This window comes from Suricata suricatta, chromosome 11 (assembly GCF_006229205.1).
Source record: "Suricata suricatta isolate VVHF042 chromosome 11, meerkat_22Aug2017_6uvM2_HiC, whole genome shotgun sequence".
Lineage (NCBI taxonomy): Eukaryota > Metazoa > Chordata > Mammalia > Carnivora > Herpestidae > Suricata > Suricata suricatta.
In genome coordinates, this window is record NC_043710.1 from 15,548,387 (window position 1) to 15,572,212 (window position 23,826).

The 23,826-nt window shown below is 40.5% G+C and overlaps 1 protein-coding gene across 16 annotated transcripts in view; it reads left to right on the plus strand.

Moving 5' to 3' along the window:
- Positions 1–23,826, plus strand: part of CELF1 (CUGBP Elav-like family member 1) — an 83,503-nt gene that overhangs the window by 40,349 nt on the left and 19,328 nt on the right. For 3 of the 16 annotated variants that reach the window (XM_029914763.1, XM_029914761.1, XM_029914762.1), the window contains exons 1-6: positions 7,465–7,616; positions 17,102–17,289; positions 19,506–19,588; positions 19,965–20,013; positions 22,506–22,640; positions 23,428–23,507. In XM_029914763.1, the coding sequence (XP_029770623.1) occupies positions 7,546–7,616; positions 17,102–17,289; positions 19,506–19,588; positions 19,965–20,013; positions 22,506–22,640; positions 23,428–23,507 (606 nt within the window). In that variant the 5' untranslated portion in view covers positions 7,465–7,545. Of the gene's footprint in view, positions 1–2,449; positions 2,486–2,514; positions 2,585–2,813; positions 2,951–6,129; positions 6,202–7,156; positions 7,181–7,464; positions 7,617–17,101; positions 17,290–19,505; positions 19,589–19,964; positions 20,014–22,505; positions 22,641–23,427; positions 23,508–23,826 lie in introns of those variants that run through there. The other 13 variants (XM_029914770.1, XM_029914771.1, XM_029914772.1 and 10 more) reach the window with 11 other exon arrangements.

Genomic DNA, 23,826 nt, shown 5'->3' on the forward strand with positions numbered 1-23,826 from the left:
AAACCTAACGCCTTTAGTTTCCATTCAGTTTTCCTCTCTTCCCATAGCATTTGTTTTCTGACAGACTAAGCAAAAATATGTAGGAAAAGCAAAACTGGGAATGCAAAGCTTTTAAAAAATATACCTTCTATGTATTAAGCTTCCCACTGTCCTTCAAGCGACAAGGATCTGTGTAGAGGAAGAGAGCGCTGATCCTTTTTTGTGTGTTTGAGTTTTCCTTTAAAAAGTCTTTGATGGGGGTGCCTGGATAACTCAGTTGGTTAAGTGTCCAACTTTGGCTCAGGTCATAGTCTTCCCGTTTGTGGGTTTGAGCCCCACGACGGGCTCTGTGCTGACAGATTAGAGCCTGGAGCCTGCTTCAAATTCTAGGTTTCTCTCTCTGCCCCTTTCCTGCTCATTCTCTCTCTCTCTCGCAAAAATAAACGTTAAAAAAAAAATTTTTTTTAAGTCTTTGATGGCTTAGGAGTAGTGTGATTAATATCCCTTTAAAGAATTACTTTTTTTCCTTTTTCTCTTGGCGAGGCATTTAGGGTGTTCCTTAGCGCTCTTAGGGCTGCTTTGTTTTCTGGGACCAGACATGGGCCCCTCACTCTTTGATACATTGGCCCTTTGTAATCATCTCAGGCCTCTCTCTTGCTCTCTGCTTCTGGAGATTCCCCAGCTGGGATGCAGCCTGCGTCTGGTCTAACAGCTTCACACAGCAGCGGTGCTTCTCAACTGTTCGTGCACATTTTATATGACATTTTGGGAAACGTGACTCTCTGGTCTTTTCTTTGCCCTTTACCTCTTCCAGAATAAAATGAACAAATAGAAATTTAACTTGTTTTCTACCCTCCAAGGTAGTAACCACTATTCCAGAGCCTTCTCAAGACACACTGTCTCAGTAAAAGTGTGTATCTCCTAGATAATGGTGACATTGAGGTTAGAATCCATTGTACAGATCATGTTAGCATCTAAATCCTTAGAGTCGTCCCCACCTTATATGGTGATAAAGATACGTGAGGTATTGTGAACTTTACAAATGTAAGTTTCTTTTCTCTTAATAATTTTGGATGATGTAGTCAGGTCCAAGTAAATGCTTTTAGAAGTTTTTTAATCTAGATTTTGCCTTAAAATGATTGGAGGCATCACTACTTCATTAGCAAAATCGGAAACCAATTAGATTCATATGAAAAGTCAAATTAAGTACTTAAGCACCTATTTGAACCAGGAACTTCTTTGTCTTTAGGAAGCGTTGGTAGAGTGCAGTGTCTCATAGTTCTGGTTCTGACTTAGTCTTTCAGAATTCTTTCCAAAGTAGACTTCATCCTTGATGACTTTTGGCAGTTCTCTGTCTTTACCCAGGGCCAAATAGAAGTATGGCTGGCAGGAGTGGGCATGAAAGTTTGTAGGAATTTGGGCAGCTTTATAGAATCAATCTTTACTTGCAAGATTGTTCGATAATGTTTAAAAATAAATCGGTCTTGTGGTTCCTCTGTTTGCTTTTAGCTTCAGTTAAACCTCCCCATCTTGTGGGGGGGGTGTTTTTTGTTTGTTTTTGTTTGTTTTGTTTCAGTGGTTCATCACCAACCTAGGGCCCATGAGGTGCTTTTGTAGAGGGAGGAACTTAGTTGCCTTTGAAGAGTTTTATGGTACCTGCTTGGTACCTACCTTTTCAGGAGGACTGCTTTGGGGAAATAATGTGGTCTCGCCATATTAATAATATGATCCTTAATTGCTAGAAAAATTATATAGCCTTTAGCTCTCTTGTAGTTTCTCATCCAAAAGCAGATGCTAAAAATGATTTTTTCTTAGTGACCTAAATGTACTGAAATTCATCCTCATAAGTTCTGGCCATTGTTTTGCTATTTGTTGTGATATTTAAGGACAAACCTGTGTTAAGTCTTTTAATACTTTTATCTACCATCTTTTAAATTGGAGGTGCTTTAAAATTAACTTTGAGATGTTAAATGCAGTTTATATTTTAAGGTATTGTGTACTTTAAAAATGGGGGAGGGAGGAGTTCTTTTATCTTTTAAAAAAATTTTTATAATGTTTATTTTTGAGAGAGAGGGAGAAAGAAAGATAGAGCATGTGCAGGGGAGGGGCAGAGAGAGAGAGAGAGAGAGAGAGAGAGAGAGGGAGGGAGGGAGGGAGGGAGGGAGAGAGGAGACACAGAATCTGAAGCAGGCTCCAGGCTCTGAGCTGTCAGCACAGAGTCTGACGCAGGGCTTGAATTCATGAACTGCAAGATGGTGACCTGAGCTAAAGTCAGATGCCCAACTGACTGAGCCACCCAGGTGCCCCCGTTTTCTTTCTTTCTTTCTTTCTTTCTTTCTTTCTTTCTTTCTTTCTTTCTTTAATCCTCAGCCATGGTGACAGGGGACATTTCTTAGATAAGCTGCATATCTGGAATTATGAGACGTGTGGGCATGGTCCACTTATTTTTTTTTTTTCCTTGGTTTTTTAGAGTGAAGACATAGTCCAGAGAGGTGTAAAGCCACAGGTATGGGCTAACTGCTGGATGAGTGTGCTCTGTGGTCATCTCTCTAACCTTCTTGCATGAGGCCTGTTGTGCAGATGTAAAAACATTGCATTCAGAAAGGTGATGGCATTTTCCCTTTCTTGTGGGGTGTAATTTCCTATTCCTGGGAAGCTAGGAATATTTTCTTGCTCTTTCTCAACTCTTTCTACTTAGCTATTTCCCAAGGCAGCCTTATCTCCCACTTGAACTACCTGCTGCCTAGTTGGTGTGTGTGTGTGCGTGCGCACGCGTGTGTGACAAGTACTACACACACAGCAGCTACCCAGCTAACTTTCTTTCCCCATTCCAGTTCAAACTGAAAGACCCTGAATAAATCAGAACAAGAATGAGGACGGAACTTAGCGGATTCCACACAAATATTACCAACCTGGAATCAGAATTTGTTCAACATACTGATGTTTTGATCACCACTGAAGCTTAAATAAGGTTTAAACTTATGTAGTATATTGTTACAAACTAAGAATTACACTAACTTCCAGAATCAATTTGTGTCTGAAAATAGGATTTTATTTGAAGAGTGGTCACAATCTGACAGGACAGTTTATTAGGTCAGGGTTAGTTTCAGAAACTCCTAGGAGTGTTGTTTTCCCTTCAACCTTGTCGTATCCTCTCAGTATACCATAAATGATAATTTTAATATCAAACCAATTTGCATACAACAGGGACTAAACTTGGTGCTTTTTGCCTTACAGTGATTATAGGTTTGAAACAAATTTTATAGCATTTTAATTCTTTCTTAACTTTAAAACTCCCCGTCTCCCAAGTTCAGTTTTTTCATTGTCTAGATTTTTTTTAATTTTAATTTTTTTTAATGTCTTTTATTTTTGAGAGACAGTGACAGTGCGAGCAGGGGAGGATCAGAGAGAGAGGGAGACACAGAATCTGAAGCAGGTTCCAGGCTCTGAGCTAGCTATCAGCACAGAGCCCGACGCAGGGCTCAAACCCTTGAACTGTGAGATCAGGACCTGAGCCGAAGCAGGCACGTAACCGACTGAGCCACCCAGGCATCCCCATTGTCTAGATTTTTATTGGAAACTCTGTGGTTTTGCCTTTTTAAAAAATAAAAACTGTGTGTGTGTGTGTGTGTGTGCGCGCGCGCTCACGCGTGCAGAAAGGTGTTTTTTTATTAAAGCATAGGGATAGGACCCTTGGGCAGGAAGAGCTGCCTGTCAAAAACATTTTTTTTTAATATTATACTTAACTCACATTTTTACAAAAAAGCTCCCACAAAGTGAGATGTCGAATAGATGATTACATAAATTGGTCAGTATAATTTTAAAAAAGATTTTTTTAAATGTTTATTTTTGAGAGATAGACAGTGTGAGCAGGGGAGGGGCAGAGGGAGAGGGAGACACAGAATCTGAAGCAGGCTCCAGGCTCTGAGCTGTCAGCACAGAATCCGATGCAGGGCTCAAACGGAACGGACCGTGACATCATGACCCGAGCCTAAATCGGCTGCCTAACCAACTGAGCCACCCAGGCACCCCTTTTATGTTAATTTAAAACATTTTTTTTTTAGTGCTTGTTTATTTTTGAGAGAGAGAGACACACACAGAGCGTAAGTGGGGGCGGTGGGGGGGGGTTGGAGCAGCATATTTTTGCATATGCAAAGTGCTGGGTTGGGAGCTCTGGAAAACTCATTGATCATATTAGAAGTACTCAATTTTTGAAGTGAAATTCAAGCCCATAAAGATTTTAAGCTAAAAACTCTTAAGTTAGTGTGATTGGTTATTTTTAAGCGGTAGCAATTGCTTACTTCTTTTCTACATCCCTTCTGTCATCTAACTGCCAGAAGCTTTGGGAGGGAAATATCCAGTCCACTTAATTGTCTGAGGTTATGACTTTTCCCTAGATTATTACACTTTCCTTATATAGACTGATGGTGGTCTTTAATGACAGTTCTCTTTTATAATTTGGCGGTAGGCTCTAATTTCTCTGTGTTCATATAACCAGACTTCATATTTTTGCCCTTTAAAACCCATTTAGATTATTGAGCTAGAAGTATAAAATCCCTTCACTTGTCATTGAACTCCATGGTTATGTCAGTCAAGATAGACAACCTGACGTTTGCATGTGCCTCCTGGGCCTTTTTGCTCAACTATGCTTTTCTTTGCTCTTTCACTCTTTTGACAAAACAACTGCTGTGATTTCTAGCATTTCTAATCCAATTTTTAAACCGTCTATTCCACTCCGATATTCTAAATGCAGGCTGTGCTGTTCTTTAGAGGGTTTCTCTTATCTACTGATCAGTTGTAATGTTCTTACTGTTATAGCAGACTGATTGTTCCTACCCTTAACATCATTGTTTGAATTGTTGTTAGAAAAGAAGTAGAGAATATTCAAAGCAAACAAAACTAAGACCACCAGGGAAAGAGGAGGAAACCTTGAGTGTACAAATTCATAGTGAGAGGACAGACAGAGGGTAAAAAGGGACTGAGGGAAAGTTACCTCTTGTAGCAGACTGTTGGTTATAACCATTCTTGCCATGTCTTTATTCCTAATGCATCCTTTATGGGAAAAGCTTGGAATGTGTTTCTGATTGAGAAATAAAAACAGATAATGGGCAGTTTTCTGTGACTAACTGCTATTAATTTCCCCTTAACGTCTGCATTTTTGTATTTGGATAATTGTTTTTTTATCATCACTTTACTTTGCAGCCCTTTTCTAAAATTGTGACTTGCGATTAATTTCTGTGCTTGCTTTTCCCACAAGCATGTTGAATTTAATTATACGGAGATGGCTCTTGTGACCTGCCTAAAGAAAAATGCCCTCCTTCATGTAATAACATTTCCGTCTTTTAAGTTTTTAAAGCAGTCTTGCTTTAAACATTATAAAATGGAATTTAAAACGTTGCTCTAAATCAGTGATTTTCAACTTTTGGCTTGGTAAAAATTACTTAAGGAGGGCACATCTTTACAGTGTGCTAAAGCACATTCAATACTCCCTTGTTATGCGTGTGATTCTGATTAAAATAGAGATGAAGTTAGATTCACTTTAGTGAATAATAGAAGCATTAACAGTAGCGAGTGTGATTCCTTAAAATTTGTTGATTTCTTTTTTAAAAGAACCCTTGAACTAAAAAGAACCCTATTCTGGTGTTGACTCACCTCACAAAGTTACTTGTTGGTCCTGATAGCTTCCTGTGGGAAGAGGCTCCAGTGTACACAGGAGAAACTAGGACAACCCTACCCAGTAACTTAACCAGGCCCAGCTAGGGTTACTGTCTCCTGCCTGCCGGGCAGTCAGCGCCTGGCGACCCACGTGCCACGTGCCAGTTGCAGTCTCCCCTCACTGCAGTCTGGGGTGGCTTCCTCCTTTAGTAGGACGGAAGAGAGCTCCTGCCACCCATGTCTCTTAAGTAGTAGATCAAAGGAGCCAGGGTTTCTGACAAAATAGAAAAGCAGTTAGCTGCACCTAACTTTCAGATGGTTATGTCTGGATGTTAGAAGACGCGGTTTCTACCTTCCTTGGTCAGACGCTGACAGGGGTCAGGCATTGTTAGCCAGGCTAGACCATTTAGGCCCATACAGTGACATGTTGCCTTTCATTATTTTTGTTTAAGTAACGCTATACGTTTAGGAGTTCATTTGTTTACCTCTTTACAGGCTGAACATAACCTCCTTTTTTCAAAATTCCCTGTGTTGTGAACTGAGCTTGAGTGAAGTGAAATCTTTGAGGTAAGGCAATGCTAATGATAAAAATGGGAAAGAAGGCCTGTGCAGCTTAGGAGCCTTCAGAGACATAGTTTTAGAGTCACTGCCTAAATATTGAAATGCCACCACTTGTTGTCTGGAGGATGGGAAGCTAAATTGAGAACGGGAGCACCACATCTGCCTCGACTGCTAAGTATATCCATTTCCATGCTCACCCATAATAGGGTTTTTATGTGTGCATTCATTAATCTCGGTTTCAGCATCAGTTTAAAGGACGGAGCATGAGGAGACTGAGAGCACATTCCTCTGCCCTTCGCTTACATTTGAGTGTTTGAGTATTTGTTCCTGGCGAGTCCCGGTTCTTTTTCATCATCACTCTGGTGGGTTTTGTTTTTTTGTTTGTCTAGAAAGGTCAAACAACAGAAAAGACATTATTTCCTAGTACTCCATCAAAAGGCAGAATATTACTATTCCATTTTCATTTTTATTTTCTGAATTTTCTGGCAAAATAAGATTCAGAAGAAAGAAATTTTGCCTGTGCCACCTAATGAAGGTCACCGAAGCAGAAATTTTTAAAAAGTCCTTCATTCTGACGAGGAACCATTAGGGAGCCCCTCTGCTCTCAGCACCATCAAGAAATCAAGGTTGGTCCGGTGCAGGTGGTAGTATGTGAACAATTTAAGTTTTTGGTGACCAGTCCTTGAGCCAGGTTGCCTCTGGCTGCTTCTGATGGTCTGAACCCCTGCTTATGTGACTATTCTGAGTTTAGTGTGGAGCCGGCACTGTGCTCATTGCTGTCTTTGGCACATGGAAACTAAGTTTAAACTGAGGCCAATCACCTAGTTTTCCCTTCCAAAAACATTTCAGACCACATGAGGTGAGCTTTTTATCTTTTTCCTTAGCTGTTTTTTTTTCTTTCTTTCTTTTTTTTCTTCAGGTAGTTTCAGGCTTTGGGGCCCCTCAAAACCCCATTTGCAGAAAGGAGTTTGAAGATGTGAAACAAGTTAGTGTTTCTTCTGCTCTGTTAGCCACTGCTATCTTCATGAATCTGACACTCTGTTTGTCTGACAGTGCACTTAGTACTGCTTCGCCAGGGAAAATCACACAAACCCAGCCTGGTGCATCAGCACTTTCATTGTGTGCCGGGCTGAGCCTCCCTTCACATGCTCACATCCCCCTTTTAATCCAGTACTCCCTTTCCCCTCCCCAGTCCTGCCTGTTTCTGTGGCACTTATTGCTGGTTTCCCTGAGCTCCTGTTTCCACTTTGTGTTTTTTGTGGGGCCCAGGAAGCTAAAGCTGTGTGTATTTGTGGATCAGACAAGTGCAGCAAGTTAATATCATTGGCTTCTGAAGGGGAGAGTGAGGTGATGGCTGCGTTTAAGTTGGATTTCCTTCCAGAAATGATGGTGGATCATTGCTCTTTGAATTCCAGTCCTGTGTAAGTATTTTGTTGTCTAATTTTTATCATAAGCAGAGGAACTGGGCTGTTTTCTTTATTTGGTAAAATGGGTCCCTTTCCCTACAAGAGGGAAGAAAAAAATTGGGTGAAGAAGCCAAAGTCCACACTTCTTATTACGTTCTGTTGTCGTCTGATTCTGTCTCCTTACTACTGATTTCCTCGGGGCTGTAAACTAAGTTCTGTACAGAAGGGTACATTTGATATATGAGCAGCAATATCAACTCAAGTGTGCTGACTCCAGTCCCTTCACGCAAGCTGTAGTGTTTCCCCATATGATGGGGTCCAAGACATTTTTTTCTTAAAGCCTTAGCTTTACTGCTTTGTGTTGGGTATGCAATTTCAAAAGATCTTTGGGGAAGTTATTTATTGCTGTCAAATTCTTAGACTCCTATCACAGAGGAGACAGGTTACTAGAGTGTATTTAGTAATGTATGCAGAATCCTTGCTGTACTGGCATCTAAACTTTAACCCTGGGCCCTCATTTTTTCTTAGTCTAATTGAAAATGCTACACAATATATGATTTCAGGGATGTCAGATGTGTGCCCCCCACCCCCAGCAAAACTTTCCATTTTGATTGGCGGTTTGGCCAAATTTTTAATATGGGAATGAGAAATCTAATCAGTTTTAAATACTTTTCGGGAAGTGATCTTGCCATTGTACACAGCTAAAATGCTAACCTGGCCCTGAGTTGTAGCTGCAGGGAACCTGAATTCTGGACTTTGTAAAGAAGAACACATGTGTAGCTCCTGATTTCAGTTAATTTAACCAGGCTTCAAAGTATCCTGAAACCTTAAGCACATGAGCCTTAGGTTATTCAAAGCCATGCATGTTAAATGGTAGAATAGTCCCTAGATAACAAGCAGTAATCTAAGTCCTTGAGTTTAGCCTCTTTTGGAAATCAGTCTACCCTGGGATTATCTGTAACAGGTGTGGATGATAGCAGATTATTGAACAGTTCTCTGGAATAGTTTGGGGGACCTCAAAGTTAGCTGGCTCGCTCATTTGATATGGATGTATGCCTTCTCTGTAGTGTCCAGAATAATGGTAATTTAGGTTTGTCTTTTTATGCAAGTTCTTTACTAGTAAAAGTTTGTTTTAGATGTAGGTAACAGGTGAAATCAATGCCATCATAAAGACAATACATGATAAAAATACTCCCATGTACCAGCTATATTTCCCTAGAACTAGGACTTTGTGGCTCAAATTATCTTTCATTGTAACAGTTTCACTCTGTGGTTTGCCACTGCCTTTGTTCAGTCCTTAGATACAGTATTTCCCACAGCCTGTTTGTTCATATTTCAAGAGGTTAAACTAATTCAGTATCTCATGAAGTCTGGATCATGGATCACTGGAACATGAAAATGCTGATTCCTGGACCCATGCCCTGATATTCATACATTAGAATAGGGCCCCAGAATCTTATTTTAGCAATGCCCCATGTGATTTTCATGCACACGTAAGTTTGAGAGCTAATGGACTGAATACAGGTCATTCTGTCAGAGGTGACGGGAGAGGAAGGACACGGTTGCAGCATGTTTTCTCAAGTCTGTTTGCCTTTGTTTTAGTCTTCCGTCATCACAAAAGCTTTGGGAGGTTAATTGGGCACAGGCTATTGCCCCTGTTTACAAATGAGAAACTCAGTTGAGAGAGGCTGTAACTGACTTGCCTGAGGACAGTTGGTGTCAGCCTTGGACATCAAATCAAGTTTAATGATAATCCTCACTTTAATTTTGCCCCTAGACTAAGCTGCCCCAGGTGTCATTAAGTAGGCACCCATCGATTTCTCTCATTGTTGCAAGTGCTCGGGCCCATTCCCATGGACATCCTATACCAAAACACCAGACAGTTGGGAAGAAGAAAGTTCTTGAGAATGGTGTGTTTGCCACTTTTGGGGGGGGAGGTTCTCAGCCCTTCTTTTAATTCGCACTCTTTAGCAGGAGACTTGACATCAGTAGTTTTCTCTATCAAGTGAATTTGCCCGAGAATGTGTTCTGGCAGTGTACCTATTTCAGAATTTCTTTACAACAGAGAAGAGCGGCTAGAGGAGCTGTGGAAGGGCTGGGGACCTGAACTGTAGTTCCTATTCTTACTTTTAACAGTGTCCTTGATTTTGCTATGACTACTCTTCAGCTTCCCTGGCTTCTCTTACTTTGCTTGTGCCCTAGGAGATGGGTGTTCTCCAGGAGTTGTAGCGCAGGCCTTTATGGCTATCCTTTGGCTTAGGGGGGTATCAATGTGCTTCTTTGATTCTCACATCTCTGTATTTATCCCCCAAATGTCCCCTGAACTTCCCTGTGCAAAAACACTGTCCCAAAATGACTGTACTGAGTGATCAGTAACTTCTTTTCCTCATCTTTTTCTTTGGGTGATCTCCAACTTCTAGTGGGTTATGCCCCCAAAGTTTTCAGCATTGCCTGAGACAGGGCCCTAATCTTAGGAGCTAGCTTGTGCAAAAATCTCTGTATTTCCCCACCTTTACTTCATTCTCTATATTATTGTCCAGTGTCTTTAAAAGACTAATCTGATCACTTCCTTGTTTAAAAATCTTGGAAGAGAGGCACCTAGGTGGTTCAGTTGGTTAAGCAGCTGACCTCAGGTCAGGTCACGATCTCAGGGTTTGAGTTTGGGTCCCACATCAGGCGCTGTGCCCACTGCTCAGAGCCTGGAGCGTGCTTCAGATTCTATGTCTTCCTCTCTCTCTGCCCCTTCTCTACTCATGCTCACTCTGTCTCTCTCTCCTTCAAAAATAAACATTTAAGGGGCACCTGGGTGGCTCAGTCAGTGAAGTGTCTAACTTCTGCTCAGGTCATGATCTCCCAGTTCGTGAGTTCAAGCCCCACGTCGGGCCCTCTGCTGACAGCTCACAGCCTGGAGTCTGCTTCAGATTCTTTGTCTCCATCTCTCTCCATCCCTTCCCCACTTATACTCTATCTCTCTCTTTCAAAAATAAATAAACATTAAAAAATTTTTAAAGTTTTTTAAATTTATTTTTGAGAGAGAGAGAGAGAGAGAGAGAGAGAGAGAGAGAGAGACAGTGTAAGCAGGGGAGGGTCAGAGAGAGAAGGAGACACAGAATCCAAAAACAGGCTCCAGGCTCTGAGCTAGCTGTCAGCACAGAGCCTGCCATGGGGCTCGAACCCACGAGCCGCGAAATCATGACCTGAGCTGAATGTGTACTCTCCCCTATCTATCTCCAAGTCCTTTTTTAAAAAACCTATCTAATGTTCTCTCTCTTCTCTTTTTTCTGAGTTCTTCCCATTTTTAGGTCACTCCATTCTATATAGTACTTTTTCCAGCCCCTTTGTCTATTCACCTTAAATCCCTGCCCTCCTCCCCCAAATAAAATAAAACCATCTAGCTATTTTTTTCCCCCACAGAACTTTTAAGCATCCGTGAAAACATTTGTAGGGCATGACAGTTGTGTCCTTCCACTTGTTCGGGGCCAGTGCCTTCAGGACAGGTGTTGCTCAGTCACCTTTTACAGCCCACAGAGTGTGTAGTATCTGGCACATAGTAGGAACTTGGGAAATACAGTTGAATGAATAAGCCTTCTGAGAGGTTTTTTTTTTTTTTTAATAATTAAAGATAACTACTGAAATAAAGTCTCTAGACATTATCTCCATTCCCCAGGGAAGAAGGCTGAAAACCTTTGCAAGCAGAGTTGTTGAAAGGTGACTTAACCTTTATTAAGAGCTTTTTCTAATACCTAACACCCCAACTAACAGGAAGATCTCCCTTATCCAAATGGCAGTTGCTTCCTTCCAGAATACATACATTTTGTCTCACTAGAAAACAGCTGGTAAGTAACTCAGGCCAGTGTTCCTGGTTTCTTTTTATTCTAATGTTCTTCTGTGCCAGTTTTCCACAGCCACAGTATCTGAGCCAGAGGGACCTGGTAGGGGTGGGTGGTGGCTGGAGATTGGGAAGCAACAAATATGTATGCCTCTTGGGGATGTGGAGGGATTGGTAAGTATCTGAGATTTTTCTGTTTGTATAATGAACAAATGGAAGTCAACAGGTAATGAGAAGGGGTGAGTGGGGGAAAAATGAGTAGTGAAAGATTTTGGAAATGATTTTTTAATTTATTGAGGTATAGTTGACATACAGTATTATATTAGTTTCAGGTATGCAGCACAGTGATTTGACATTTGTGTACGTTGTGAAATGGTCATGACAGTAAGTCTAATTATGTCACTGGCAAAGTTTATAGTTTTATTTATTATCTTCCCATGCTGTACATTACATCCCCATGACTTATTTAACTGGAGATTTGTACTTATTAATCCCCTTTACCCATTTTGTTACCATCCAAGGAACTGATTTTTAAACAGATGTGAAAGTATTTGCCAGCCTGTTTGGCTGCAAGGAATAGATACCCACTTGAGCTAACATGTGAAAAGATTTTCTTGTAAAGGCACACGTGGGCTGGACTATAATTAGGAACTTTCTGGAAGTCTTCTAAAATCCTTTCTTTCTGACCCAGGACACATATTCTGTTGTCCTCTCTGCATGTGCTGTTGCTTGATTGCAGCATGGCTTTGCCTTGCCATTGCGCCTCTATCCTGTTTTCTCCTGTTTTCTTGCTCTGTCTCTCTGTGTCTCTCAAATTAAGATATAATTCACATAACATAAAACTTACCCTTTTAAATGGACAATTCAGCGATTTTTACTTTATCCAGAAAGTTGTGCAACTGCCCCCACTGCCTAATTCCAGAACACTTTAATCACCCCAAGAAGAAATCCTGTGCCCATTAGGAGTCATCCTCCCCTACCACCCAGTTCCCATTCCTAGGCAACTGCTAACCTGCTTTCTGTCTTTATAGATTGGTCTATCCAGGGAATTTCCTATACTATAAATGGAATCACACATGTTTATGTTGCCTTTTGCTATTGGTTTCTTAGCATCATGTTCTCAGGCTTCATCGATGTCCGTGTGGTCGCTTGACCGCTCATCTCTTGCCACTGTCCTTTTACCTTGTCAACTTAGACTGTCGCTACTTGCAACTTTCCACCTTCTCACTTAATCACTACCCATTTCTGTTAACCAGTTCCAGGTTCTGTAGAGCAGTGTTCTGTGCTATAGAACTTTCTGTGATGATAAAAATGTTCTCTACCTCTCTTTACCCTATGCAGTAACCACGTGTGGCCAGTGGCTATTGTCTTGCTTGGTAAAGTCATTAGGACCTTGATTGGCCAGGCCTGTCTTTCTTTTCTTTTAAGCTTAGGTCTTTAGATTTCTCACTACTCAGTAGATGAGTTTGTTGGGTTAAGATCTACCCCACTGGTATAGTTAGCTGGAGCCAGGGGATGGGAAAATGTGGGACAAAACATTAACTCTGCTCCCCTGAGCTGGGCCTGGGGCCAGGAAGTTTTGAGAACGAGAAAGATAGGAGAAAGAAGAAAGGTGTAAGAATTCTGAACAAATGCATGCTTTGAAAACGAAGCTCTTAGTTTGTCTTTCCTGTTTCTCTTCCAAAATGGTTCTCTGTTTTATTTTCCTGTGGTATGTTCCATTAAGAATCCAGGTAGACAGGGCAGGCTCTGGTCCTGATTTTTCACATTTTCTCATTTTTAATGATTTGCTAGTTGCTGCCAAAAGCAAAAACATAAAAAGAGGTGGGTTGGTGCCATGCGTCTCCCCTAAAACACTTGCTGCCCCCTTATCTGTCTTCTTCCCTCCTGGCTTCCCTCATTCCCTGCTTTTCCTCTCACATCCTGCTCCCCGGTTAATACTTTCACAGAAAGTAAGAATTTCCGTAGACTTGCCTCTTAAGAATGACAGGGACAATATTAGGTACTTCTCCAGGGGCAGCTGAATTCATTGGTTCTTGAATAGGCATAATAAGTGTCAAAAATTCATTATCACTGACTCTGAGGAACTCTCCATCAATGGGGAGGTAAGGCACACACTTGAGAATGTTTTTAATGATATGTAGAATAAGTGCCATACCTGGATGAGTGGGTCGTTGGCATATCACACTGAGAGTCTTGTTCCCAGGTGACTGTTGTGTAGTGGTTACTTCCGAGGACAACATGCATGCTGGAAATATGTGAGGAAGGTTGAGGATGGAAGAACACTGTTGTTCATCTCCTCTGACACTTAAATAAAAGTTGATAACCATGTTTCCCTTATTCTCCAATATATACCACATTTCACACAGTGCCTGGCCCAGTATTTATGAGAGGAAAGAATAAATCAGTGCAAAACTCCAGTTACATGATGTCCACAGCATCTTCAACGTGGCCTGATTATTTCCTGGAAGTGCTTCTCAGACTGGGGAAGAACCATGTCCTAAGCCTGTCATGACTTGACTTCTAAAATACAATAAAAGCGGTCTAGTAGGAAAAGGAGATAATAAGGTGTAAGATCGCATTTTATACCTTTATTATTATTAGAATGAATATATATAAAATTACTTAGTTCATTTTCTATAAAAGTTTCTAAAGGGTAGGGCACCTGGGTGGCTCAGTCGGTTAAGAGGCCAGCTCTTGACTTCAGCTCAGGTCATCTGCACTAACCGCTGACTGCGGAACCTGTTTGAGATTCTTTCTTTCCTCTTTGCCCCTCCCCCACTTGCGTGCACACGCTCGTTCTCTCTCTCTCTCTCTCTCTCTCTCTCTCTCTCTCTCTCTCTCTCTCTCTCTCTATCAGAATGGGAAAAAGTTTCTAATGGGTTAAATTTGAAGATCTCCTCTGGTCCTTGGGCGCTTTATATAGCGCTGGTCCAGGGGATTCTTTTGGCTAATGGATTGGTATGTACAGAGGGAAAAGGTGGTTCATGGAATAGGTGGATGTGAAGAAATGGAGGACTTGAAGAGTAGAGAGAGCAAGGGAGGGCATTCGTCTAGAATGCTGAGTCTCCAGTGTACTTTTTTTTTTTTAAATGTTTTCTTTATTTTTGATACAGAGAAAGACAGAGTATGAGAGGGGGAGGGTCAGGGAGAGAAGGAGACACAAAACCGGAAGCAGGCTCCATGCTAGTGGTCAGCACAGAGCCTGACGCAGGGCTCGAACCCATGAACGTGAGATCTGACCTGAGCTGAAGCCGGAGGCTTAACCGACTGAGCCACCCAGGCGCCCCTCCAGTGTACTTTTAAATAAACCGTAATTCATATATATTGATTGTATATGCTCTTGGAGTAAACAGTGTTGAAGAAAATTTTGAAATGGCATGCATCTACAAGAGGAAGGGACAAACTGAGAGCAGTTGCCTCCAATATTATTACAAATCAGTAAACCCCTGCCTCTATTCAAAAATAATGTCAGTATTCGTATTATCAAAACATATTCTGAGCACCATTTGAGGGTTCTCCGTTAACCCTTTCCCTCCCTAGAATAGAAATATTAAAAACCAGCAACATTTTAATAAAATGATATTAAAACTGGTAATTAAACTTTTAGAGGCAGGTTGTAGGGAGCAATAGCCATTGTCTCATTAGTCAGGGCTTTTTTTTTTTTTTTTTTTTTAAAATCATAGTAGCATGATATATTTTAGAACATTGGGATTACCGTCTAAAAGCAACTACATCTCATATATATATATATATATATATATATATATATATATATGAATGAGACAGAGTATGAGCAGAGGAGGGACAGAGAGAGGAAGACACAATATGAAGCAGGCTTCAGGCTCTGAGCTGTCAGCACACAGCCGGATGTGGAGCTCGAACCCATGAACTGTGGGATTATGACCTGAGTTGAAGTCAGATGCTTAACTGACTGAGCCCTCTTATAGTTTTATAATAACCTGAATTTAGTAATTCAAAACTAAAGGAAAAGCAATAAAATCATGCATTTTAAAACTCTTGGGGGGGTGTAGATGTATATTGCTCCTTTGACAGTTAATCACAAGAGATAACAGCTGCTCTTTGTGAGCCCTCTTTGTGCACACATTCGTTTTTATCAGGATTAATTGCTTAAATTGAAGGGAGAATTGTTGAGAACAAGAAATTCCTCCCATCCCACACATCTGAGTACTTATTTTGAACCAGGTGCTCTGCCAGATGTGATTGTAAGGATGAATAGCAAATAAAACACTGCCTTCAAGGAACTCCCTTCTAGTTGGGAGAGCCAGATACTGGCAGGTTATGCCGAGAGATTGTAAATAACATAATGAAGGGGGAAATTTAGTACTGGTTGAGTCCTGATGAAACTGACTAAATTTACCTGAAAGAATATGGGAAACCTTTCCAGACACCGTGTGGAGAGTTGGTCTGTACACCATTTGCTTTACAGCTTTTGATATTTAGTGCTAGTTCCATCCAAGGTGATGTGTAAATAGTTCCTGTGGGTGCTCAGTTATAAGATACGTCGGAATTAAAATACAGAGGTTAAACTACCTTCATGGACCCAGCATTTCTCAGGTTTCTTCAATTGTTGTTCAGAAGATAGCAGTGGTAGAAAAACTATTGTTTTTCCATTAAAGAAAACTAGCATTTTATTTAGGGTCGCTATTGGGACATGACAAATTTGAATATGATGAAGTGATTTCTGGATGAAGCATACGCTAACAGGAAAGTTAGCCATGCTAGCTGTTTGGAATTTAAGTTGTTAATGGTTGAGAGGAATGCTGAGCGTAAGATCTTGCGCTTCAGTGGTAGGAGAAGGACTTTGGTTCATTTCGAGTGGAAACATCTGTAGTCTAGGAATCCCTGTAGGTTCTTGACAGTGGGAGGGTTAAATGGAAAGTATTAAAGAAGGAATGTTACAAGTTTGATATAATAGGATTGCAAGAATTTGTGGATGTTGTGATGGTTTAGTTGGTAAGGGAATTAACTGGTAAAGTCTTAGAGAACTAGTAGTAAGTTGGATAACTCCGAAACAAAAAATCCTAGGATGATGTTGTCATTGTTTATAGAACAATCATTTGTGAAAGTTTAAAAGGCAAAGCTTTGTTTTGGTTTCACAGGCATAGCTCAAGAGCACTGGGACCACTACTGAGACAGCAGCATTCATAGGCTGGCATTCTTTCTGCTCTGTCCTTAGCTTAGGCCTTGGAAATCAAGTGCTTCTGTTCCAACGTCCTCTGAGAGACTTTCAACCTGTCATTGTATACATTGGGAGTCCTGCATCTTACCCACTAATTAACAGCCCTTTGTGATTTTTATGCACATTTTTTAAAATTTTGTTAACTGTGCTTCAAAACCACTAAAACTTGCTTTAGGAAGTTTATTTCTTAAGTTCTTCTGAGAATTCTCATGCTAGACAAGGAATGAGTGCACTTGTCTTCCAGGATATCCTAATCAGAATGGTGACTTCAATTTGGTATCTAATGGAAGGCATGGCCATGGTGAAGGGGAGGACCAGAGAACGCTGGTAAATTGAATGGCTGTAGCGAAAAGAGTAGAATTCTTTCTCCCTACTTTTTCAGGAAGTAGTTGAGATCTTTAAAGAAAAGAAACATCCCCTGGAAAGCACCATGAATACATAATAGAAGTTCTATTCTGTTTCATGCAGCTCAAAGAAAATGAACGGCACCCTGGACCACCCAGACCAACCGGATCTTGATGCTATCAAGATGTTTGTGGGCCAGGTTCCAAGAACCTGGTCTGAGAAGGACTTGAGGGAACTCTTTGAACAGTATGGTGCTGTCTATGAAATCAATGTCCTAAGGGATAGGAGCCAGAACCCTCCTCAAAGCAAAGGTAAGGGCTTTGGGTTGGTGTTCTGTTTGTTGTTGTTGTTGTTTATATATAGTTTTTTATTTATTTTGATAGGGAGCGTGAGCAGGAGAAGGGCAGAGAAAGAGAGAATCCCAAGCAGGCTGTGTGCTGTCAGATCAGAGTCTGACACAAGGCTTGATCCCACAAGCTGTGAGATCATGACCTGAGCTGAAATCAAGAGTCAGATGCTTAACCGACTGAGCTACCCAGGCACCCCTGGGATTTTATATGTAATTTCTGTTATGTGCTTGCTGTCTCTCATTGCCAGAATGCTCCTGTGGTCACATCCAAAGGGGCTTTCCTTTTAAAGTAGTTATATCTTCCAACCCAAACACATGTAATGGCTTAAAAGTAAAAAGTTGATATCATGAGGCTAATTTATAAATTGGATCATAGATGATCCTTTACGAGAGCTCTAAATTCAAGAGACAAACTCATGTGAGAGTTTCTCTCTCTCTTTAATGTTTATTTTTGAGAGAGAGAGAGAGAGAGAGAGAGAGAGAGAGAGAGAGAGAGAGAGAGAGAGCGCGAGCGAGCAGGCAAGGGGCAGAGAGGGAGGGAGACTGAGGACCTGAATCAGGCTTTGCATTGTCACTGCAGAGCCCAGTGTGGGGCTCGAACTCACAAACTGCAAGATCATGAGCTGAGCCAAAGTTGGGTGTTTAGCCGACTGAGCCACCTAGGAGCCCTCCTTCTCTTTTTTTAATGTGAATGTTTCTTTGATCTTGGGGATGCAATGGCAAAAATAAAGTTGCAGTAAACTAACCACTTAAAGTTTTCTTTGGTGTTTTGGCTAGAGGAAGCTGAAAGAAAGGGACTCTTCACACTGTACCTGTGGATTTCTTTTAGTGTTACAGAGGCTTCCTAGGAATGCTTAGCAACCAGAAAGGACCTGTTTGTAGGTAACCTGTTTGTTGTAGCCTACAAATGAATGGAAGAAAGGCCGAATTGCTTCCAGAAATACATAGAGTAGAAGTTTTATGGAAGCAGTGGTAGAAAAGGCATTAGCTTTGCCATATACATACATACAGTATTCTTTTCCAAATAACCAGTGCCAGAATAGTTTTTTGTTTGTTTGTTTTTTCTAAATATTTTATTTATTTTTGATACAGAGCATGAGAGGGGTAGAAGCGCAGAGAGAAGGAGACACAGAATCTGAAGCAGGCTCCAGGCTCTGAGCCAGCTGTCAGCACAGAGCCCGATGCGGGGCTTGAACCCAGGAACATGAGATCTGACCTGAGCCGAAGTCGGAGCCTTAACCGACTGAGCCACCAGGCGCCCCCAGAATAGTTTTTTTATGGAAGCTGTTCTACAATGCAGATGTGAGCAAGCAGGATTGTTAGGAATGAAGCCAGCTTAAGAGCAGAGGATCAAGAAGCAGAGAAATTATTTTCTCTATGTGGTATAGTTAACCAAAAATATAAAGTGTTATAGCTTCTAAAAATGACTGGTAGTATAACATGCAGTAATTTACAGTCTTGATTGCAGAGTGATTTTGAAAGGAATCTATATTGTATCTCAAAGGACTATGAGCCCATATTTACAAGACCTAACTTTCCCTTCCTGTCCCTAATAAAGACACAAAGGACAGAATCTACAAAAGCACAGGATCTCCCGTCAGTGCCATGTACTGTTAGAAGCTTAATTATATTTGATGAGGACCAAGGGTCCAAAAAAGATATTGAGAGTTTCTTGCTCTTTAGTCCTTTTATAATTTAATAATTGGTAATTATGTTTGAGGCATATGGTAGACATTACGATAATATAAGGAGTGATGTGTTCTGAGAAAGAGTGAGTTTCTGGTAGACTATAAGCTGTGAGAGTGCAAGGCCTCTGTTTTGTTTGTTCTGAGTATCTTGCCCAGCACACGACCTGGTGCTCCAAGTAGGATACGTCGATTATCATGGTACTATGACCTTTGCAAGGGAAGTTATCTTTCCCTGAGAAGTTTATAGGAGAGCTAAAGAATTTTAGTAGAACTAGGAGACTGTAGCAATATAGAAAATGCATAGAAAGTAATATAGGGTTTTATTCTGCTTTCTTCCCCCTCCCCCTTTCTCTCTTTGGGGGAGGGATGCTAATTTTAATAAACCCAGTCTTCTCTTTGAAGTTCTAAATGTCTGTGGAGAAGGGAGTACTCTAGGAATTATCTGCTTTCAAAGGACTGGTTTGATTTTGTGAAATCTTGTTTATTGCAGGGTGCTGTTTTGTTACATTTTACACCCGCAAAGCTGCATTAGAAGCGCAGAATGCTCTTCACAACATGAAAGTCCTTCCAGGGGTAAGAAAGTGCCTACTAGGAAGTGAAACTGGTGGTTTTAACATATGGAACATACTTACAGATGTCAGGCACACACTGAAAACCGTTTTGGGGGAAAAGTAACTGCCAAAGAGATTGATGTAAAGGAAGACCTATAAAGGGAACATTTCAACGAATATAGGCTGAAGAGGGTTTAGTTCTCTCTTAGCGGAAAGAATTTTGACTTCTTGATTCACATTCTGTTTTGATACTATGGGAAGAAATGGTCATGAGGCAGATGTGAATGTAGAGAGAACTCTTAAGGCTCTAGTTTTGTTATTTCCTTTAGAGCCCTCATTTATCTTTCTGAATGCCTTCAGTATGTACAGTGATAGGATCTGTGTGTTTTCCTTTTTAGATGCATCATCCTATACAGATGAAACCTGCCGACAGTGAGAAGAACAATGGTAAGCAAGTGTGTAAACCCCTCCCCTTAAAAGATTTCTTCTAGTTTAGTGTTCTGATAGCATCTGGACTGTGTTTGCTTTAAGTACTCTTTTTAGTGTTATTATTATTGAGGTCTAAGTGTAAAGCTTAATATAATAAAACATTAAATGCATTTCAGGTGTTCAACATAATGATTCAGTATTTGTATATATTAGAAATGATCACATATAAAAAGGCTAGTTAGTATCTGTCACTATACAGAGTAACAGTAACAGAGATGAGAATTTTTAAGGTCTGCCTTCTAAACAACTTTCAAATGTGCAGTACAGTACTATTAACTATAATCAGGCTAAATTATTTTATAATGGGAGGTTTGTACCTTTTGATCCTCTAAAAATTTTTTTCAAGGCTTATTATTTATTTTTGAGAAAGAGAGAGAGAAACAGCATGATGGGGGGATGGGCAGAGATAGAGGGAGACAGAATCTGAAGCAGGCTTCAGGCTTCGTGCTGTCAGCACAGAGCCCAGTGCAGGGCTCAAACCCACAAACCGTTAGACATGACCTAAGCTGAAATTGGACAGTTAACCAACTGAGCCACTCAGGTGACCCGCCTTTTGATCCCTTTCACCTTTTTTGTCCATTCCCTTATGTCCAGCTTCCAACAACCACCAGTTTGTTCTCTGTATCTGTGAACATAGGGTGGGGGGTTTGTTTGTTTTTAAGATTTTATATAAGTGAGACCATACAGAATCTTTCTCTGTTTTACTTGTTTCACTTAACATAAAGTCCTCAAGGTCCATCGATGCCACCACAAACGGCAAGATTCCATTCTTTTTTATGGCTGAAAAATATCCAGCACGTGTGTGTGTGTGCGCGCGCACACATGTGTGCACACACACATCCCACATTGTCTTTATCCATTCATCTGTTGATGGACACTTAGGTTGTTTCCCTGTCTTGGCTCTTGTAAACAATGCTGCAGTGAACATGGGTGGGCAACTTTATTTTCTTCTTAGGCTTATTTTTAAATAATCTCTATACCCATCATAAGGCTCAAATTTACAATGCCAAGATCAAAAGTCACAGGCTCCATTGACTTAGCCAGCCACATGCTCTGGGTATGCAGCTTTCTGAGTTTGTGTTTTGGTTTTCTTCAGATATTACCCAGAAGTGGAATTGCTAGATTATATGGTAGCCCTATTTTTAATGTTTTGAGTGACCGTGTTGGTTTTTACAGTGGCTGCAACCAGCTTACATTCCCACCAACAGTGTACCAAGGGCTCTCTTTTTCACATTCTCAGTAACTCCTCTTATTTCTTGTCTTTTTGATTTTAGCTGTTCTAACAAGTGAGGGGATACCTCACTGTGGTTTTGATTGGCATTTTCTTGATGATGTTGAGCATCTTTTCATGTAACTGATGGCCATCTACTGCATGTCTTCTTTGGAAAAACACCTATTCGATCTTCTGTCCATTTTTTAACTGGGTGTTTTGTTTTGTTGCTACTGAGTTGTAGGTGTTATTTACATATTAGATATTAACCCCTTATCAGATATATGATTTGCAGATATTTTCTCCCATTCAATAGGTTGCCTTTGCATTTTGTTGATGGTTTTTCTTTGCTCTGTAGAAGCTTTTTACTTTGATATAGTCCCACTTACTTATTTCTGCTTTTGTTGCCTTTGTTTTTAGAGTCATATCCAAAAAATCATCTTTAAGATTGATGTTAAGGAACTTACTGCCTGTGTTTCCTTCTAGGAGTTTTATGGTTTCAAGTCATTATGTTCAAATCCAATCCATTTTGAGTTAATTTTTGTGTAGATTGTAGTCCAGTACACTAATCTGTCATTTAAATTGTCTGGGTTTTTTTTTTTCTTTAATATAAATATGGTAAATAAATGAGATGGAGAGAGTTGATAGGTAAACAGTACAAGAACATTTTAGAGTAAACTGGAATGTCTTTGATGAATATAGTTTATTATGGACAAGAGTGGAGGAAAGGCAGATGGACAAGTTAGGAAGGAGAACTTAGTCCTCAAGAGAATGATCAGAAAAGGAAAGTGACAGTTACACTCAACAAAAGGTGTGTCTGTTTCTCTTGTCATATCCGTTAAGTGTGAAAAATGTGTCCATCTTTGGTAGAGTAGAACTGCTAGTAAGAGCGGACATTACTAAGTGCTGGCAAGATGCTGAGTGCTTTGCATTTAATACCTACAACTACCTTTGAGATAAACACAGTTATCCCTATTAATCAGAGATGACAGGCACAGAATGGTTAACTTTCAGAAGATCACAGAATTACTATATTTCATCTAAATGCTTCCAGTTTTAATTTTAAGGTACAGTTGATTGCAAGATGTGGTGCTAAATGATGAAAAATGTATATCTTAGAATCCAAGAAATATGATATAAAGGCAGGATTCAAATGTAGATAGATGGTCTGACTCCAGGGTCAGACTGCACTACTTCTTGCAGTAATAGTGTTCAAGCCTTTTATGTTTTATTCTCTTAGCAGTGGAAGACAGGAAGCTGTTTATTGGTATGATTTCCAAGAAGTGCACTGAAAATGACATCCGAGTCATGTTCTCTTCATTTGGACAGATTGAAGAATGCCGGATATTACGGGGACCTGATGGCCTGAGCCGAGGTGGGTATCTTTATCTTTAAAGATACTGGTCTTAAGTTTGGAGTCTCTTTTAGTTAGACCAGTGGAAACCACTGAGTACTAGCCAATATGACCCTGTCATGATGGAGACATTGGGCTTGCTGTAAATGTAGGTCCTGTCTCAACTCCTCCTGCCAGCTGATTCCTTTAGAATTGTTCAGTCCCCCCAGGAGCACCTGGGTGGTTCAGTCGGTTGAGCATCCGGCTTCGGCTCATGATCTTGCACTTTGCGGGTTCGAGCCCCACGTCAGGCTCTGTGCTGACAGTTAGCTCAGAGCCTGGAGCCTGTCTTCGGATTGTGTATCACGTCTCCCTCTCTCTCTGACCCTCCCTGCTCACGCTGTCTCTCTCTCTCTCTCAAAAATAAATTAAAAAATTAAAAAAAAAAAGACCATTCTAAAAATGATTTGTTCCAATCCCCTAAGGAGTCTACATTCTGCATTTCAGTGTCATGTTTTAAAATTTTCTCTTTTTGTGCTTGGAGAGGTCCTTAATGGAAACACTTTCTTATCTAGAGGAACTAGAGAATTAGGATTCCTCCTTTATCCCTTTATCAAGCACTGTCTTTCTTGATGTGCTTCCCTAGTATTTCATTGTAGCACTTAATCACTGTTACAGTATATCTTTCTCCTTCACTAGCTCTCAAACCCCTGAAGGCAGGAACCATGACTGTTACTGCTAGCATAGTACTTGGCACATAGTAGGTGCTCAGTAAATGTCTATCAGAATATTAATAAGCTATTGAATGAACTGACACTTCTCTTACCAGGTTGTGCTTTTGTGACTTTTACAACGAGAGCCATGGCACAGACGGCTATCAAGGCAATGCACCAAGCACAGACCATGGAGGTAGGGAGCAGATGAATGAAAGGGAAAGTTCCTTAGCCTGAGAGTGCCAGGACAGTTGGCTGTCAAAGCTCTGTAGCATGTGCAACATCTGACTGCCCTAAAGGTTAAGCAGGCTGAGCATCTAAAAGTGAAAAAATGATTGCTTTCTTTAAAATTAGCATATTAAAAGTTATACAATTTATAAATTTTATAAAGTTTTATAAAATTTAAAATTTTATTTTTAAAAGTTTTAAATTTGTCTTTTTGCCACTTGTGTCTGTTAGGAAGAGAGTCATTTGGCACTGAATGAAATTAGAATGCATCCTGTGTGTCACTACTA